The following is a 19,410-nucleotide window of genomic DNA, read 5'->3' as shown; positions in this document are numbered from 1 at the left end:
TTTAGGCATCAAGTCTGCATGATCACCAGGGTTTAGGCATCAAGTCTGCATGATCACCTAGGTTTAGAGTACACCAGGTGAACACATCGTTCACAATACCTACAAGTTGCGAGCCTGCTAGTGTTCCACTGGACTGTCTAGAATAGTCCGTGGTTGTCATCCATACTCTGCTGAATGACGGGGCCATCGTTTGGGAAAAGGCTTCTCACATCGTCCACCTCTCACCCTCACCTCGTGGTCTATAACACCTCTCAACTCATCATCCAAATCATATTTTATCTATTACATATACCCATGTTTTACCCCAACATTATCATAGATATAAAATACATATACAGTTTAAATCATTTAAAACATGTATAAAATCGTTCATCTAACATAGACAACAAGTATTCATATAATATGCACACATAACACGTAATTTATATAAAATACTTCATATCTATGTGTAAGATGAAAGTAACTATGCACTCACCTGATAAGGTGATGACTCGGTACTCGGACAGAACTTCGTTACTGTTAAAACAATTTCCCTCGGACAAAACCTAGTATCATTACCACTAGAGTTTAGTCTAACGTTAACCGCGACTAATTAATAGTCTAGATATTATTACTATTATATAAGAGTTAAGAAACAATCTTATATAACTCATAATAATAGCCTAAATACTAATTATAAGTTCCTAATAACGTTACTATATTAAAACATAAGCTATACTAAAGATATGGTAGGTATAGCTCACTTACAGCGGGTTTCCTTGGAAACCGGGCTCTGCCGGAGCAGAGTTTCTGAGCCGAAGGCTCTTCCTTTCGGATCCGTCAGGCGCTCCGGGGCTTCCGCCTCGTGCTAGGGGGTTCCCTAGACTTTTTTTTTTTTTTTTGGGGGGGGGGGGGTGGTTGGGAGGTTTAGAGAGAGTTTCTAGAGAGAAAAAGAAGGGGTGAAGGTGTGAGGTTGAGGGTTGCCCCGACACCTCTATTTATAGTGCTCCTGGAGCGTCACCACTTCGTGGTGGCCCTCACCACGTCGTGGTGTTGCGTAGGCTCCAAGGCTTCGCCTGGTTCTGACACGTGGTGATGCACACAGGGTGGAAATCAGCTGATTTTCAAAAGTTCATAACTTTCGCATACGAAATCCGTTTTCGATGTTCTTCTTTTCCACGCGTAGGTAAAAACAAGATCTACAACTTTCATTTAGACTCCGTCGGCTAGTTCTCGACCGATCTTAAATTTAACAGTAGGAGGAGATTAGACTGTTAAATGACCGCAGAGAATTCGTAACTCCTTCATACGGACTCCGTTTTCGTCTATATTTTTACCGTTGAGTTCCTATTAATGAGATCTTTAACTCTCATTAAGGTTGCATAAGCCAAAAACCGCTGCACCTAAAATTCGAGTTTCGGGTCGTGCACTGCTATGCCAAATCTTAGAAAAATCATAGCTTCCTCATACGAAGTCAGATTTGGGCGTTCTTTTTATGGATATTCTCCGTTTAATGTATACTACAAATTTGGTTTATATTCCTAAGGCCAAAAATTCTTCTATCGTAAATTCACTATTTACGTCTCCCGGTGCCGTGTCGGTTTTGCCGAAAAACTTCGACGAGCCATAACTTCTTTGTTATAACTCGGATTTCGGCGTTCTTTATATGTATGGAACCCTTGAGACATATTCTACAACTTGGTTAAGATTATTTATTCTAAATAATCTTTTGTCGAAAAGTCGTTTTCGACCCCTATTATCTCTAAATTGACTAGCCCGGATCTACGGGCGTTACATCGGAACTGAATAAGTGCACTCAACATGGTTATTAGTTCCCTAATTCTTTCATTTCTAGTTTCGGTTATATCGGTTTGGGGTTTATCGAGTACCGGGTAATCTGGTTATGGGGACCAAAATCGGTAGTTTATGAGACTTTCTTTTGCTCCATTTTAAACTATAAGTTTCATTGTCCTGTTTGTTTTACTAGAATGTAAATCAATGTTTTAGCTTAATATTGCACCGAAAACGCCTTATTTGGTTAAATATCAAGTGGCTTACAAGACCTAAACAAGGGTATCAAAGTTGATTTGTTTTTGTTTTTGTTTTTTATTTTTTTTATTTTTTTTTATCTTTTTTTTTGTATTGTGCATAATTTTTGCTCTACTTTAAACTGTCATAAATGATTCGTTATAACTCCAATCGACTTAATGTTTTTTCAACATATAATATGATGTTTTGTATTAATTTGAAACTCTATGAACACATTACTTGGTTATATATGGACTGAATTATAGATCCATATACAAATGATATCAAAACGATTATGTTTTTATATTTTAAAAACTAACTTTTTTCATCGCGATAGATCCTTCATTTGCACATGATGTGAAAGTCTCCCTTTACACATTTTTTGTACTAAAAAGTCTCAGTTTTCGGTTATTTACCTTTCCAAACCGGGTTTTTGATTATTTTGGGTTTTACGACAATGAGTCAAGTATTTTTTGTTATAACAAGAAATCAATTCAGAACCAGTTTCCTTATACTATATGGTTTTTGCTTATAAGATTTGTCACTTTTGTTTTTCGGTTATTCCGGTTCCGAAACAAGACACACCCCCAACCATTCCTCCTTGTATTTTTTTTGCAGCGTTGATCGCTTCCTCTAACACCGACATACAATTAAGTGTTTGTAAAAATAGGTTTCATCTTTTTAATAATATGTAATTATGTTTTTTCAATTGTTTTATAAGATAACTAGACGAATGCTCACGCGTTGCACAGAAACACCTATATAATTGAAGTCTTTACAAATATATGTTTTTTTTAAATATAAAATAATGTTGTTGTTAAATTTGATATAATAATTTGTATACTAAATTGATATAATACATTGATTATTTTTAATTATATGATAATATATACATCTATTATAACTGTATTATCTCAATGTTTGAATAACTTCTACCCGTGAGTTACATATGAATAAAATTAAATATAATATATGGTGTAATGTTATTTATAGTTATTGTTATTGTTAATAAAGTTTTTAAAATTTATTTGCTTAATGTTTTAATTTCTATCATTATAATTATTTAAAACATGAAACATTATTTTTTGATTTTAAAGGTAACAATATAATCATTTATATATAGTTATTTTTAAATATTGTTATTGTAAGTTATTTTAAGCTACTTATTTTAAAACTTTTAATGATTATAAAAATATACTTTAGGAAATATTTTAGTTAAATTGAGTACAATTTAGTTTTTGCATTTATCACTACAATTTATCACCTTTAACTATTTACAATATTTTTTGGGTTGCTTAAGGTAAAGTAAAATTTATATTTAAATTAACCATGTAATGTTATATTTAAATTAATAATTTAACCATTTTATACAAATTGTTCCAAAATTATATGTTTAAAATGATAATCATTTACATCCAACAATATATTAAAACTAATAAATTAAATATAATATGTTAAAAGTTAAAAGCATAACTTTATAAGTAGAAATAAATATATTATTTTAATATTGAAATTTAGTTTATAACTTTAGGTTTGATATTTATTTAACTTTATTAACCAACTTATAATTATTATTAGAAATAAATTGAAAAGTCATGAGAGTTTCAAATTAATATGGTGAAAGGAAAAATGCATGAGAGTTTTAAATGCATGGGGTTTAAGAAAAAATGTTAGCTATATATATATATATATATATATATATATATATATATATATATATATATATATATATATATATATATATATATATATATATATATATATATATATATATATATAGATTTTCTTAGAAGGCCCACACCGTCACCAATAAATCCCAACCACCAATGAACTTGTCCACCTATCTCGATCGTCCTTTTCCCTCGTCATATTCTTCTATTTTGATAACCATCTCCTCTATTTATGGACACTTGAGAAGCCTATCTCTACTTTGCTTAGCTAATATGAAATTAAAAAAACTAGGGATTTTATATTTGAGTAGAGAAGAACGTTACGTCATAGAGAGTTCCTTCATAAACAATCACGAATCCACTTTTGATTGATGAAGTTTTGTTGCGAGATACTCTGATGGCTATTAAGCATATAACAAGGTTTAGCATTGTCATTTGCGAAAAGGGGGTTCCTATGTAAATGATTACAACATCATTGAAATGTTAGAGAGGGTTTCCATATAAACGATTGCATTGGAATGTTAAATTTGTCATTCAACTAAGTATTCAAATCTGAATGCATGTCAATATAAATAGGTTATGCGTGTGAAACTTATTTATCATTACATAGGCTTAACATTGTCATTTGCCAAAAAGAGATAAGCTCCAATTTCATTGCAAAATACTAGGAGGATAGTACTGGTTGTAGATGGAAAAAAAACATTTTTAAAGAATAAGCATTGCTAAAACATTATTAAAACTTATCAATTTCAAATCTATCAAAATCAAGAATGTATTTCATATGCTTTTAACGTAAATTGTTGATTACTGAAATTTGACGTTTTTTAGATTTTAATTGTTCAGTACTTAATTTATTAGTTTGTTAGTGTTTTAAGTTATCGTTTTGTTTGTTATTGATTTTTATATTATTAAGTTATTGTTATTATAAAATATGAAGCTACGTTAAAGAACAAAGTAGGAAACAAAATTATAAAGAACTTTATTTTATTATTTGTGGTAAAAACAACCAACCTTTTAACAATATGACTCACCATTTTTACCACCAAAATAAGATGAAATAAGAGTTATAATATGAATTCACATTATTATATAGAGTAAATTACACGAATGGTTCCTATGGTTTAGGGTGATTTGTGCGTTTGGTCCTTATCTTATTTTTTTTAACTCGGAAGGTCCCTGCTATTTGTTTTTGTTACGCGTTTGGTCATTACTGTTTGTTTTTATTATGCGTTTGGTCACTGTCTTACCTAAAAATACTATTATTTAAATAGGAAAATTGGTAGGGTAGGTAAAGTAAGTTGAATATGTGGGGTTTAGGGTGTGTTTATTTAAATAAATTAAAAAAAATCAAGGGAAAAAATAGTCTTTTTAGGTAAGACAGGGACCAAGTGCGTAACAAAAACAAATAATAGGGTTTCCAGTTAAAAAAATAAGTCAAGGACCTAACACGCAAATTACTCTAAACCATAGGGACAATTCGTGCAATTTACTCTATTATATATTGCTTTATTACACTCATAAAACATATTGAGATGATTGTTACTAACGCTAAATAATGATGGAGAGTTATGAGATAAATGAGGAATCCAATGATTATTCAAAAACTGATATTTCATAGCAGATGTTTCTATCTTATTGTTTTTTATATTATTACAACTAATAATTTTTAAACTCTTAAATCATAAAAAAAAAAAATCAGTCAAATCCATGTGGTTAAAATCACAAAAAAAACCGCACCACTCTCACGCGGTTAAAACTTGTAACCGCAACCATATAAAATAATAGTATAACTACATTGCTACATTAACCCAACCATTCCGTTTCTAAAATTTAATAACCACATTTATGATTTTTGGTTCAGTTTTTTTGCCAATAACCAGACCGAACTACATCACACTCACTTATGATGAAATATATTCTTTTACAAGCACACATGCATATATACCAACTAGAAGGATTCCCATGCTTCGTTGTAGGCGAAAGTGACTAAGACACAACCAACCGTTGACGGAAGCATCAATTTTAAGTATGGGTACAATAGCATCCTACTTATTCTTAATTTATAAAATGGTTTTGATTAAATAAGATACAACAAAAAGGAGAAATCTTGCTTACTCAAATTTGGACAACTCAACGAAGAAATCATTAGGATTTAACCAATCAAATACTGCTAAATTCCCTTTGTTATCTTTCAACCCCTCAATCTATTTCAACTCCTTTGTTATCTTTCAACCGTTACTGGGTCTATTTCACCCCCCGAGTCTATTTTAACTCCTTCAGTATCTTCTAACCCGTACTGAGTCTACTTAACCCCTACAGGTAAACATAAAATATCACCAACAAGAGTCATAATGTGACAACTCGAATCTTTTTCCGTTAATGTTAGCCCGATTTCGTTAATAAAATTTGAATTTTGTTTAATTCCGTCAAATTTTTATGATTTGGAAAATTATTTAAGTTATATAATAGAATTTTCTTTTATGAGTCGGAACCAAAATCACGCGAAAACCCGAGTTTCCTTTGAAAATAAGCGAAAATCCAGCCTGACTGGTGTTCACGGTCGTGAACCCGATCATGACCGTAAACCTATTCACGGCTAGACCCCACAACCGACCATACCCCCAGCCTATATATACGAGACTCCCACCATCATTTGAACTTTTCTAGCGACGAACACACTTTCTCTCTCTAAAAATCATCACTCGAAAACACAAGGAAACACAAGATTTCTCTTCATTTATTGTTCTATCCGCCATGTACTCGTTTTGGAGCATCAAATCATCAGTTTTTCATCAAGATAAAGTGTTGATGTTCTTGAGTTTACGGCCATACACTTTTCAAATCTTCAAACCTTCAAGGGCCGCAAACCGTTTACGGCTGTACACCCTTCGAAAATTCATATTGTTGGATTATTGTCTAAGTCCATAACTATATTTGGTATGTACTTGACCCGATTGTGCATGGTCCTTTTGGGTTGCCTTCACCAAAGCAACTTGACTGGAGGAATAATATAGAAAGATGTGATTATGGTTTATTAATATATTATAAGAATAATATATTAAAAGAGAAATCATATTTGTTTAATTAACATTGGTTAATAATTGATTGAGAATTAGTTTTTGTGATCAAAAGAAGTTAATTGAACTTAAGAGGTTGAACTGTAATTATGTGATAGTTACAAAGTTAGGCACGGAAAACCTAATAAGATAGGGTGGACGAATTCTAAGGATAAAGCCTTAAGAATTTGTCCATGATAGGGATTCTAGAATTATCTTATGGGCTGCTTGGTGGCTAAGTAGCCAGATAAGTATAATGACTGAAACCCTAATTCCTACACCTATAAAAAGGACCCCTATGCATGGGAATTTCGGCCACTTGAACCCTAGAAGTCCTAGAGACGAAATTTTCCTCTTCCCTCTCTCTCTTGCTTCCTCCAATTGCTATTGATGTTTGTGATTCATTAGAGGCACAACACTTGATGTGCTAAAGTTCTCAAGGCTTCAAGTTTTTTAATCAACAACAAGGTAAACATCTAGATCAGTTTTGTTGTGTTAATTTCGATTATATACACTAGATCTAGGGTTTGAAAGTCTTGGATGAACGCATGTACAATAGAAAAACCTAGATCCAAACATTAGGGTTTGCATGAGCACATAGGATGTTCTTTTGGCTCAAACCCATCACTGGTATCAGAGAGTATATTTAGTTTTTATTGTATTGATGCCTTGATTGTTCATTCATGCTTTAAATTCGATTTTTGGGCTGTCTGTCTGATGAACTCGACGAGTTCCATAGAGAACTCGACGAGTTCCAATGTGGACTCGACAAGTTTGGCTGTCAGACAGAGAGATTTTCGGGATTTCTTGTTGTTTTGCTTAAGGATAATTGCCTAAATCGTTTTTGACTAATAAAATCCAAATTTTATTACTGTTATATGATTATCTTTACCAAATCAAAAGATAATTACCGATTGTTTGAATAATAAATTTCTTATTTGATAATATTTGATTATTTGAATTAATTGTTGAATTATCTTGTAAATAAAATTGACTAGGTCAAATTTAGATAATCATTAAATTAATTGTTTAATTTAAATTATTTGCTATTTGATCCTTTATGTTTTGAAAAGTTCAAAACTTGTACTCAAGTTTTGAAATTTAAATTTTATGATTAAAAGTTTAATTTAAATTATTTAAATTTCAAACCCTACAATTTTATAAGTTTAAAATTCAACCTTATACTTTATAATATTACAAGAATTATATATATATATATATATATATATATATATATATATATATAACTTAAACGCTAGTCTTACCGTTAGTAGGCCTCATTCACGAAGGCAATCTATAAGGGGGGGGGGGGGGGGTATAAGGTTATGACCTATAAAATGTCCATTTAATGGGTGTCCACTCTCACCCACCGCTTCCTTGATTGGTGGAGGGTCATTAGCCGTGAAAGGGTAGGATAGGGCAACCCTTTCTCATTAATAAGTATAATGAATTATAAAAGTAACTAAATCTTTTTACAAAATTCCCAATCTTAGTTACTTTAGGCAAAAGTGAATTGATGTAATTCCATGAAATTACACTTTGTACCCTGCTAAGACGTTAGTGGAGCGTGTGTGGTTAACCGGCACACTAATTGGGTTCTAAGCAAAGGTGGCAAATGGTGACTTATTGTTTGTCATAGTTCGATGGATCATGTGTGGTTAACCGACACATCGAATAGGTGATTGTAACAATGAGGGCACCATGTACATTTTCATGGTTATTCACACCTGTTTTTTGATCCTTGGTATCCCAGTCACAAACTTGAGGGGCATATCAAGATTTAAACATGCCGTTGAAAAGTTCAATGAATCTATTGAAAAGTTCAATGAATCTCAAAAGATCTAGGAGTTTTCAATACATTTAAAACTTAATCTCTTTTTCGTTTTTCATGGTGGAGAATTAGTAAATCGTCATTCACTTACCTTCAAATTATTTACATATTAGATTACGACATCCCTCTTCTAATTTGTAAATAATGTTGTTGGATCCTAGACCTAATTTCTCATTTGGGTGTTTAATTAGGGATTCATTTCTAATCAAAATTTGTTCTTTTTCCTTTTCATATGTTGAACAACAACAATGCTTCTGGCTCAAATTCCTCCGGCTTGTTCTCACTCATGAACTTGTGTGGGAGAGTGATCTTTGACGGGTCCAATTTCGATGATTGGATCCGCAACATCCGAATGGTCACTCGTTACGAGGACAAAGAGTATGTACTTGATGAGAAGCTGAAGGAAATCAACCTCAACACTGCTACTGCCGAAGAGATCGCCGCCTTTGAGGCCCTTGAGCGTGATGCCACGAAAGTCCATTGCATCATGCTAGCGACCATGACTGCAGAACTCCAAAATTCCTATGAAATGCATCAAGACTTGCTGGACCGGTGCCACCAAAGTGCGAAGCAAGAAAGGTATGAGATCATCACTTCGATGATCGCTACCTAAATGGGTAATGGAGAGTCCCTTACCGCTCATCTGCAAAAGATGCAGAGATATGTTGATCGCCTGCTAAAGTTAAATGTTAACTTTGATGAAGCGCTGACAATCGACATCATCCTTCACTCCTTTCCTCCCTGCTATAACTAGTTCCACATGACCTACCACATGAATAAGGAAGAGGTCACTTTGAGTAAGCTTCAAGGCTTGTTAAGGACTGCTAAGAGCAATCTCAAATATAAGTCTGTTGCATCAACTCCAACTCCCGTTGCTGCCCCTGTCTTCGCAATAGGGTAAGGGAAGGGTAAGAAGAGGAAAGTTCCCTCAAAGAGCCACTACAAGGGAAAGTCCTAAGATGGTACCTCTTCTAGTGGAACCAAGGTTGGTTCTGCAAGCTATCAAGGATGGGAATATCAAACCGTCCTTCACAGGTATTTACACTATTAAATCTAATGATTCATCGCATGTTGTTTCTTGGGTTCTTGATACGGGATGTGGGTTTCACATATGTTCTGATTTGCAGGGACTAAGAAGAAATAGGGATGTGGAGCGTAGAAGGATAAACCTAATCATGGGAAATAGAAGATCGTCGCCTGTCACCAAGATTGGAGTATATTCCTTAGTGATTAGTAATAGATTAGGTTTAGATTTAAACAATTGTTGCTATTCACCACATATGGCAAGAAACATCATCTCATTTCATGGTTTATATAGACAAGGATTTAGATTTTCATTTGATAATGAAAAAGGTTTTATTTATGCTTATCTTAATAGTGTTTTATATTTTGAAGCATTGCCTTGTAATGGAATTTATGAAACTGTGATGGTCATAGATAACTTAGTAAATGATGTGTTGTGTGTTGATTCTTCCAATAGTATGGATAAAGCATGCTTGTGGCATTGTCGTCTTGGACATGTCAACAAGAAACGCATAGCCCAACTCCAAAATGATGAAGTGTTGGAGTCATTCAACCTTAAGGATGATGACGTGTGCGAGTCTTATTTACTTGGAAAGATGACCAAGTCACCCTTTATTGGCACTTGTGAAAGGGGTGAGGGTTTATTGGATCTCATACACACCGATGTATGTGGTCCCTTTAGATCCACCACAAAGGATGCGAGCTGCTTCTATGTGACTTTTACCGATGATTATAGCAGATATGGGTATATTTACTTAATCAAGCACAAGTCATAAACGTTTGAAAGGTTCAAAGAGTTTAAACAAGAAGTGAAGAATCAGTTGGGCAGGAAAATCAAGATGCTTCGATCCGATCGAGGAGGAGAGTACCTAAGTCTTGAATACCACGACTACCTCAAGGAATGCGAAATCATTTCGCAATTGACGCCACCTAGGACACCACATTTGAATGGTGTGGATGAGAGGCGTAATCGAACCTTGCTAGACATGGTTCATTCCATGATGATTCGTGCTTCGCTACCTATCTCATTCTGGGGGTATGCCTTAGAGACTGCCGCCCATATCCTTAACTTAGTCCCTACGAAGAAGGTTGCCAAAACACCTCACGAGATGTCAACAGGGAAAGCTCCCTCGTTGTCACATATCAAGGTTTGGGGCTGCAAGGCTTTCGTAAGACGAGAGACTCACGACAAGCTCGAACCTCATAGTGAGCTGTGTATTTTCATCGGTTACCCGCAAGAAGTCCTTTGGATATCTCTTCTATAGACCGAGTGACAACGTTGTCTTCGTCGCGAGGAGAGGGGTTTTTCGAGAACAAGAACTTATAAGCCAAGGGGACAGTGGGAGGCAAATCGATCTTGAAGATATTCAAGATTTGAGCGATGAAGGAACCTCTAACGCTAGCACTCAACCCGAGGAGGAAACTTCGGTTGGTTCTTGACGAGTCCTTACCTCTTAGACGTTCTGAAAGAGTTAGGTTTCAACCCCAGTTATATGGTTTTCATATTACTACAGAAGGGGATATGTATATTAGTGATATTACACTAATAAATTTGGACGAACCTAACAGCTATAAGGAAGCCGTGGCAGGCCCGGAGTCTGCGAAGTGGAAAGAGGCGATAAACAGCGAGATTCAGTCTATGTATGACAACCAAGTTTGGAATTTGGTTGACAATGTACCAGGTCGTAAGACGGTCGGGTGCAAATGGATCTTCAAGAAGAAGACCGATATGGATGGGAATGTGCACACTTATAAGGCGTGATTGGTCACGAAGGCTTTCACTCAAACTCCCGGATTTGACTATGATGAAATCTTCTCACCAGTTGCGAAGATAAAGTCTATTAGGGTGATGCTGGCCATTGCTGCATTTCATGATTATGAAATTTGGCAAATGGATGTCAAAACCGCTTTCCTTAATGGGAAGTTGACTGAGGATGTTTACATGACTCAGCCAGAGGGTTTTGTCAATGCGAAGCTTCCCAACAGAGTATGTAAGCTTGAGAAGTCCATTTATGGACTTAAGCAAGCGTCTCACAGATGGAATCTTTGTTTCGATGAGAAAGTCAAAGAGTTTGGTTTTCTATGAAGCGAGGATGAATCATGTGTATATGTCAAAGCCAGTGAGAGTATAGTAAGCTTCCTCGTATTGTATGTCGATGACATACTACTCATAGGAAACGACATCCCGTCACTTCAAGAAGTTAGGTATTGGCTTGGGAAGTGCTTCGCTATGAAGGACCTCGAAGAGGTTGCCTGTATTCTAGTAATAAGGATAGTGAGAAACAGAAGTAAGAGACTAATAGGACTTAGTCAGAATACTTACTTGGATAAGGTACTAAAACGTTTTAGTATGGAGAATTCAAAGAAGGGAGAGTTACCAATCCAAAGTAATGCCAAGTTGAGTAAGACTCAAAGTCCGAGTACCGAAGTCGAGATAGCAGAAATAAGCTGAGTACCATACGCTTTCGCAGTTGGCTCAATTATGTATGCTATGACTTTTACTCACCCTAATGTGGCCTTTGCTTTGAGCATGGTCAACAGATATCAAGGGAACCCTGACAAAGCACATTGGACCACAATCAAGAATATTCTTAAGTACCTTCGGAGGACCAAGGAATGGTTTCTAGTCCTTGATGGGAGTGATGACTTAAAGGTGTGAGGGTATAGTGACGCCAGTTTTTAGGCCGACAGGGACAACTACCGTTCACAGTCGGGCTAGCTCTTTACCCTTAATGGAGGAGCAGTGACTTGGAAAAGTTCCAAGTAGGAGACCGTAGCTAATTCAACGTGCGAATCAGAGTACATTGCAGCGAGCGAAGCGTCAAAGGGGGCAATATGGTCGAAGAACTTTATTGGAGACCTTGGAGTTGTGTCGGCCATACAGGACCCTATGGAAATTTTCTGTGATAATGAAGGAGCGGTTGGCTTGACCAAGGAACCGAGGGATCACGGTAGATCTCGACATATCGACATAAAATATCACTTTATTCGACATCGGATAGAAGAAGGACTCCTCGTAGTGAAGAGGGTATCGTCAGAGGATAACCCAACAGATTATTCAAACGGTCCACATTCGTTCATATGTTGGAAGTAGGTATGAATGATGATTGTCATGAATTGGTGTGCAGATTGTCTAAAGTGTATTAGACATAACAAAATTTTTCTACAACGTTCCTGAGTGCTTATGTACAAGTTTTGAGCATTGGAATAAACCCATGCTTGCTGGAATCACTTCATGGAATTCATCATGAGTAATCACAAGACGATAATATCGTATGGTCTTAAAACCTAGATATATGGTTTATTGTTTGCTAGTTGGTTGTGCATTGATAGTGCATAAATGCATCAGTAACTTGATGTTATAACACACATTGTTGTGTATGATTTGGTTAGTGGATAGTAAATGCATATAAGTCGAAGTTTATCTGTTCCTTTTATCCTAAGAGGTTAAAAGAGATATCAGGGCCCCTCGATGATTTGGTTTGACTTATGTGTTGGGCCCGGTCAGGACTGAATTGATGTGTTCAATTAAGTTCTATGTCAAACGAATCAGAGATCAAGAAACAAACTGCTGGACAATAAGTATGACTATGTTCCATGTAATTGTCCGCATGATATCTAGAACAGAGGATTATATGATCCCTTATCTTAAGGACACGTTATTAATAAGATCAAGAGTTTTGAGAACTGTGATTGCTAATCAGATCCAGAAGTTACATTTGCATTTATAGTTATTAGACTTATCCAAGTAGGAGACTATTGGATTAGTGTCTAAGTCTGTAACTATATTTGGTATGTACTAGACCCGGTTGTGCATGGTCCTTTTGGGTTGCCTTCACCAAAGCAACTTGACTGGAGGAATAATATAGAAAGAGGTGATTATGGTTTATTAATAAATTATAAGAATCACTACTAGAAAAAAGGCCTTTTACGACGCTCATTGCGCGTCGTAAAACGCTCAGACGACGCGCAAATGCGTGTCAAGGAAGGCCCTGTCATAAAGAGAGACGACGCGCATTTATGATGCGCATTTACGACGCGCGGTTATGACACGCAATGCGTATCAAGGAAGGCCCTGTCATAAAGGAAGACGACACGCATTTGCGTGTCGTAACCTTACGACGCGTGTGTTTATGACATGCAATGCGTATCAAGGAAGCCCCTGTCAAGAAAGGCCATGTCATAAATAAAGATGACACACATTTTTGCGTATCATAATTTTAAATGTTTAAAAAAAATATTATTTATAGATTTACTAATTTTTCATATTAAATAATACATTAGAAATCTCATAATAATAAATAAAATACCATAAATAACAAAGATAATTCATTTCAATAATATGTCAAATACAAATAATTATTCCAATAGTGAGTAAATGTTATAAAAAAATGAACTCATTTATATACAATTGCATTATCTAGCTTACTATGTGCCAACAACTTCTATCTTTTTCCTTCTCTGCATAAACTTCATTAGCAGCATCCTAAAGAACTTCTATCTTTTTCATCAGCAACATCCTCAAAAACTTCTATCTTTTTCCTTCTCTGCATAAACTTCTATCTCACACTCAATGTAGTTTTAAACATCAGGTTTAAAAAATCAAGTTTGTGAATCTCTTTTGCAACACATCAGATGTGCTTTTTCCTTGAAATTATGCTGCTACTTGAGATAATATAGAAAGGAAATGTGATTTGGATAAGAGAGAGAGAGAGATAGATAGATAGATAGATAGATAGATAGATAGATAGATAGATAGATAGATAAAGAGAGAGAAACAAGATATGAATAAAATAGTTACTTACACAGAAATGTTAACCAACATTATAATTTATACGAATGCAATTCTCTTGAAACAGGGGTCCGCATCCAAACTCACAGTAGCACGTTGAACCCTATCCTGTGACATTATAGAAATATGATAAATTTCAGTAAAATGAGCAAATTATAACAAGTTATACGAGCACAACTGATTTGTATGTCTTGATTATGATTGAATTTAGAAAACAGGAAAACTTAATGTGAAAAAAAAAACTTTTAGTCTACATTACAAATTGAAATGAACTTCATCAAAAGTGTGCATTAAGGAGAAAAGAAAAGTATACCTGTAATTATAGTTTTTCACTTGTCAAATATTGTCTAGTTTAACAGCCTTGAATCCAACCTCATCACTTGTCAAATACAACCATTGCCTTTAAATTTTAAAATAAACATCATAACATAGTTACATTGCATGTCTTTCTTTGTATAATAATGTATTAGACTCAAATTTTAATTTAATTTACTCCAGACCTGATTCCCATACACTCTGGAAAGTTGTTATAAGCTGCTCTTTCCCGTTTTTACCTGAAAAAGAAAAACAAAAGTACATGAATTATAGTAATCATTGTATATGAAATGAAATATAAAGAATGAACGTCAGTTGCCTACTCCTGTTTTTAGATAATCTTCTGCAACATAAACAACATCACTCCCGATAGATATCTTATCCGCACCAGATCTGAAATATTCTGAAGCCACCTCCAAACTAGAATAGTACCTATATTATTAATATTTTAAACACTTATTAAATTCTTCACAACAACATATTACATATTACATATTTACAATTAAAACTTAACAGTACCTTCCATTTGCATCAGTGAAATCTTTGATACCACCACCAACTGTAAGTGGTACAAAAACATTCTCTGATGTGTATTCAAAAAGCTAACCTGCAACATGTTACAACTCAGTAATAGAATGACTCATTCCATTCCATTCTATCCTAATACCTAATATGTAATATGTAATATGTAAGAATGAAAAGACAGTAATTAAGTACCTCATCACCCCATCTAAGTAATACTGTCCAGCAAGTTCAGCTGGCTTCCCTAGGTTCCTCACCTATCACACCATTTATTTATTCAACAAAAACTTCTTACAAAAATCCAGATTGCTATTGTGGTGCTGCCGTGGGACTACAATCGATGTATATGAAAACTTTTCCTTTGTCGGGGGTTGAACAACTTAGTCATCCTAATTCAGACTGCTATCAACAAAGTTCAAACATAACAAAAGCTGATTCCAACCTAGAGAATTAATATCTAATGGAATAAAAGAATCACCCCAACTTAAAAAAAGGAAGGCTTCTGATTGGATTTGGGTTCTCACTGTGACATCATCAGTACATCCTTCCTCTTCCTCCATTTGTGTTGCTGTAACAATCAGAACCAACATCAAGTTTAGGCAGCTTGTGCAGCCACTGCTTCCTACATCATAAATCAAAAAATAAACACTTTAATAGAAAAACAAAGCATATGTAACAAGAAGAACAAGGAAGACATGAATCACATTTTAATGACAAACACACTTCGCATTCAATAAGAAAAAAAAACAGGCGTCCTTGGAGAAGGTATGTCTAGCCTAGTAGAGTGCATGATGCTTTTCCAGGAATGGTGATTAACTGAAAGGCCATTGGACAGCAGATCAAACTGAATCCAGGCTATGAAAAAGTCATAATTACACAAGTAAATCACACATTTGGTCCCAGTCCTTTACCAAACTTGTGATTTTGCCACCAAATTTGTAATTCGCTCTAAAAAAAGTCTTGTCAACTCTGTTTTGCACAGCAACCAAACACTCTCTGAGTAAGTTTTAAGATCTAATACGTGCATGTGTGAAATACAATAGAGACAGCCTAAGACATCTTGATAGATAAGTGTAATACATTTGCTACGATAATTATTTAATAGAATTTTCAAATTCTGACTTGAAATAATTGTGTTTCACAGAAATCTAGATGCTATAACCGGTTCAACATATATTTACCTTCTCTTGTGGAGTTCGACATGCATAATATTTTGGAGAAAGATGTAGCTGGAAGGACTACACACTAATGCAACCTGAATGAGAAATTGATAGCCATGAGCATTATGAATGTCTTGTTATGTGACAAGTGATTTACATCTCTCTTCGATTCAAGATTCATCTCAATTTTACTCAAATACCCCCACCACTCCCTCTTGTTAGTAATCTAACAAGAAATGATTGCAAACAGTTAACTTTTAACAGGTTTCTGTTAATTCTGTTAACAGGATTCTGTTAGGTTTTCGATTTCATCACAGGGGTTGGGCGTTCTATGTCAGCAGTACCACTCATGGTTTCACTATCCATGCTGGCAGTCCAACTCCTCATATTCCTTCGTTCATGTTTTCAAAAGTCAACCATGTTGAAAATCGATCAAAATAACATATTAATAGAGGGTAGTTTTGTCTTTTCAGCAGTTACTGTTTCAAGTACATAAGGCCTTTGTACCTTAACATCAACCAAATCCCCAAACTGTATCCTGAACTACCAGAACTGCCCGAACTCTCACAGTTGCAAGAAATGGTGCCCAAACTGTATCCTGAAACACATAACATGGTGGATGAGAAGCTTCAGTTAGAAATTGGTGGTTTTTCACCTGATGTAGATGTAGAATGGGACAATAATTTGCTGACCGGAATGGAGAAATATCTGACCACATATGACCTGTCATGGGAGCAGTATATTGAGGGGAGCCTAGAGGTTGACAAGAACAATGCCATTGAAGTAGGAGGTCTGAAATATAACCTGAGATCAGCTAAGTTATATATATTTTTTAATTATGTAACAAGCCAACAAATTTGATATTGAAATGAAGCTTAAGTTCATGACTAATTTACCTTTCAAAGTTATATAAATGTGAGTGAATTTGATATTAATGTCTCGAACTTGATATTATTGTCTCCAATCTATCTAGAAATTTACCTTACTATCTCCACCTGGCACCAGACCCTGAAAAATAACAGTTCAGGGTACCAACCTCTGTCATTTATTTTGCAGTTTGTATATCCCTAAAGATGCAGCAAGCAATCCGTGTACTATCACATTTGTTGCAACCAATTTTATAATTTAAAAAAATCAGACTCAAAACAAGAAATAATTATATATTTTGAATTTTATAATAATTACCTGCATATCTTCTAATTGGTGAGGTGAAATGTGTATAAAGTAATAAAGAGGTGCAACAAGCCCATAATGGTGAAACTTCGGGGGGCTAAGATCCCCACTACAGAAGTAAACAACCTTAAGTGGAAATTAGTTTATTTTGTTCGCTTTATTTAAAAAAATAAGATTAAGCCAATTATGATTTAAGAATAGTAGAATACCAACCTGTGTCATACATCTAGTTGCTAGGATACAGATCAATTTATTGAAGTATGGATCATCACCCTGCTTTTTATTTTTTATTTTTTATAAGATAAAATTTAATAAAAAATTAGTTAGAGACTTTTATAATGATCAGTGAATGAAATTGGAAAGTCAAACTAACCACAGCCCAGTCAAGTGAGTCAGCAAGTGATTTGGATGATGACACATCAAGGTCAAGGCCAACAAAAGCAAAAATGTGTAATAAAGGTTCAAGCATTTCTTTTGTTGGACTAGGATGTCGCTTGTAAACAATATTTATTTACTTAATCAAAATATAATATATCCATCAATGTGATTAGCTTAAATAGTTAGCAACTCTACAGTAACAGATGATTTATTTAGAAATTGTAAGTAAATGAGATTCAATTCCTATTACATAAATTAAATTCCAACTCCTAAACACTAAATTGATTTTTTTTATCATTATCAAAACACAATTGGCTGATTACTACTCATGTGTATGTATAATAATAGTAAATTGAATCTAATAGGAATACATAAATTTTTATTTACCTGTGAGGTTGTCACTTTGGCAGGTTGCTTTGAACCTTGTTCATTAATCTTTGGACAATCCCCTTTTGGTTCAAACATTTAGTCAAACACCTAGTGTGCATAAAAAAATCAGGTACTTATATCATAAAATATTAACAATTCCATGAAAATATATGAGAGAGGGTAAAAAGGCACAAAAAATCGTCCAAAAAGAAGGACCAGTGGGACATGAAACAGGTAACTATGGTTGAAAAAGGAAGAATTACCTTTGAAATAGGCTTACTACGCAGATGAAATAGGCAACAGTGGTGGTTCTGGGTTGTTGCGAAGGCAGTGTGGTGGTGGCCCAGGGCTGGTGTTGTGGTGCGATGTTGTAACGGTGGAGTCTGAAAGCAAACACAAATTGTGATGGAAGCTATTGTTGTTGGTGATGTCCGATTCATCAAAAGAAAATCATTCTTCGATCAATCTTCTATTTTGTGAAAGAAGATATTACTATTTCAAATGTGTTATGTTTGATTAGGGTTTGCACATAGAAGGAAGTGAAAGTCGATTGGAGAGGAAGGGGTTTGCAGAGAGAAAGAAGGGAGAGAATGAAGTCGATTTTGGCGGGTGTAGAGAGTAGAGAGGAAGAGGAAGCGGGTGTTCAAAATTTTGGGTGATTTAGTTTCCCCCCTTACCTATCAAGGAGTCCCAGAAACGCGCGTTTATTAAAATTATAAAGCGACATTTGTAGAGGACGCCCTTTTATTATAGGTGCCCTCTGTGTTTTTAATATTTTTACATGAGACACTAATTTAAGGGCACTCAGTAATGCGTGACCTAAATCCTTAAATTTTTTGAAGAGATGACACTTTTTTAATGTCGCTCTCTAATGCGTAACATAAATCAAAGAGCGTCGTGTTTTGCGCGTCGTAAAAGGGTATTTTTCTTGTAGTGAATAATATATTAAAAGAAAAATCATATTCATTTAATTAACATTGGTCAATAATTAATTGAGAATTAGTTTTTGTGATCAAAAGAAGTTAATTGAACTTAAGGGGCTGAACTGTAAATATGTGATAGTTACAAAGTTAGACAAGGAAACCATAATAAGATAGGGTGGACGAATTCTAAG

General features: G+C 34.7%; 1 protein-coding gene across 1 annotated transcript; it reads right to left on the bottom strand.

Moving 5' to 3' along the window:
- Positions 1-14,715: 14,715 nt before the first annotated feature.
- On the bottom strand, positions 14,716-16,419 carry LOC145052802 (imidazole glycerol phosphate synthase hisHF, chloroplastic-like). Its single transcript, XM_079000692.1, has 7 exons — positions 16,398-16,419; positions 15,741-15,838; positions 15,399-15,473; positions 15,214-15,296; positions 15,014-15,126; positions 14,873-14,933; positions 14,716-14,779 (listed from the first exon to the last, which is right to left on the bottom strand). The coding sequence occupies exons 1-7, from the start codon at positions 16,417-16,419 to the stop codon at positions 14,716-14,718; spliced, it is 516 nt and encodes a 171-aa protein (XP_078856818.1).
- Positions 16,420-19,410: the final 2,991 nt, after the last annotated feature.

Source organism: Lactuca serriola, chromosome 1, assembly GCF_051521515.1.
Source record: "Lactuca serriola cultivar US96UC23 chromosome 1, Lser_US96UC23_V15, whole genome shotgun sequence".
Lineage (NCBI taxonomy): Eukaryota > Viridiplantae > Streptophyta > Magnoliopsida > Asterales > Asteraceae > Lactuca > Lactuca serriola.
The sequence above is the reverse complement of the archived record's forward strand: the minus strand, read 5'-3'. Positions and strand labels throughout refer to the sequence as shown.

Coding starts and splice junctions, on each gene's coding strand:
- LOC145052802 (XM_079000692.1), bottom strand. CDS start 16,419: ATGTCGAACTCCACAAGAGAAG. Junction 15,839..16,397: donor GTCGAACTCCACAAGAGAAG/GTAAATATATGT, acceptor TTTATGATGTAG/GAAGCAGTGGCTGCACAAGC. Junction 15,474..15,740: donor GATGTACTGATGATGTCACA/GTGAGAACCCAA, acceptor ATGGTGTGATAG/GTGAGGAACCTAGGGAAGCC.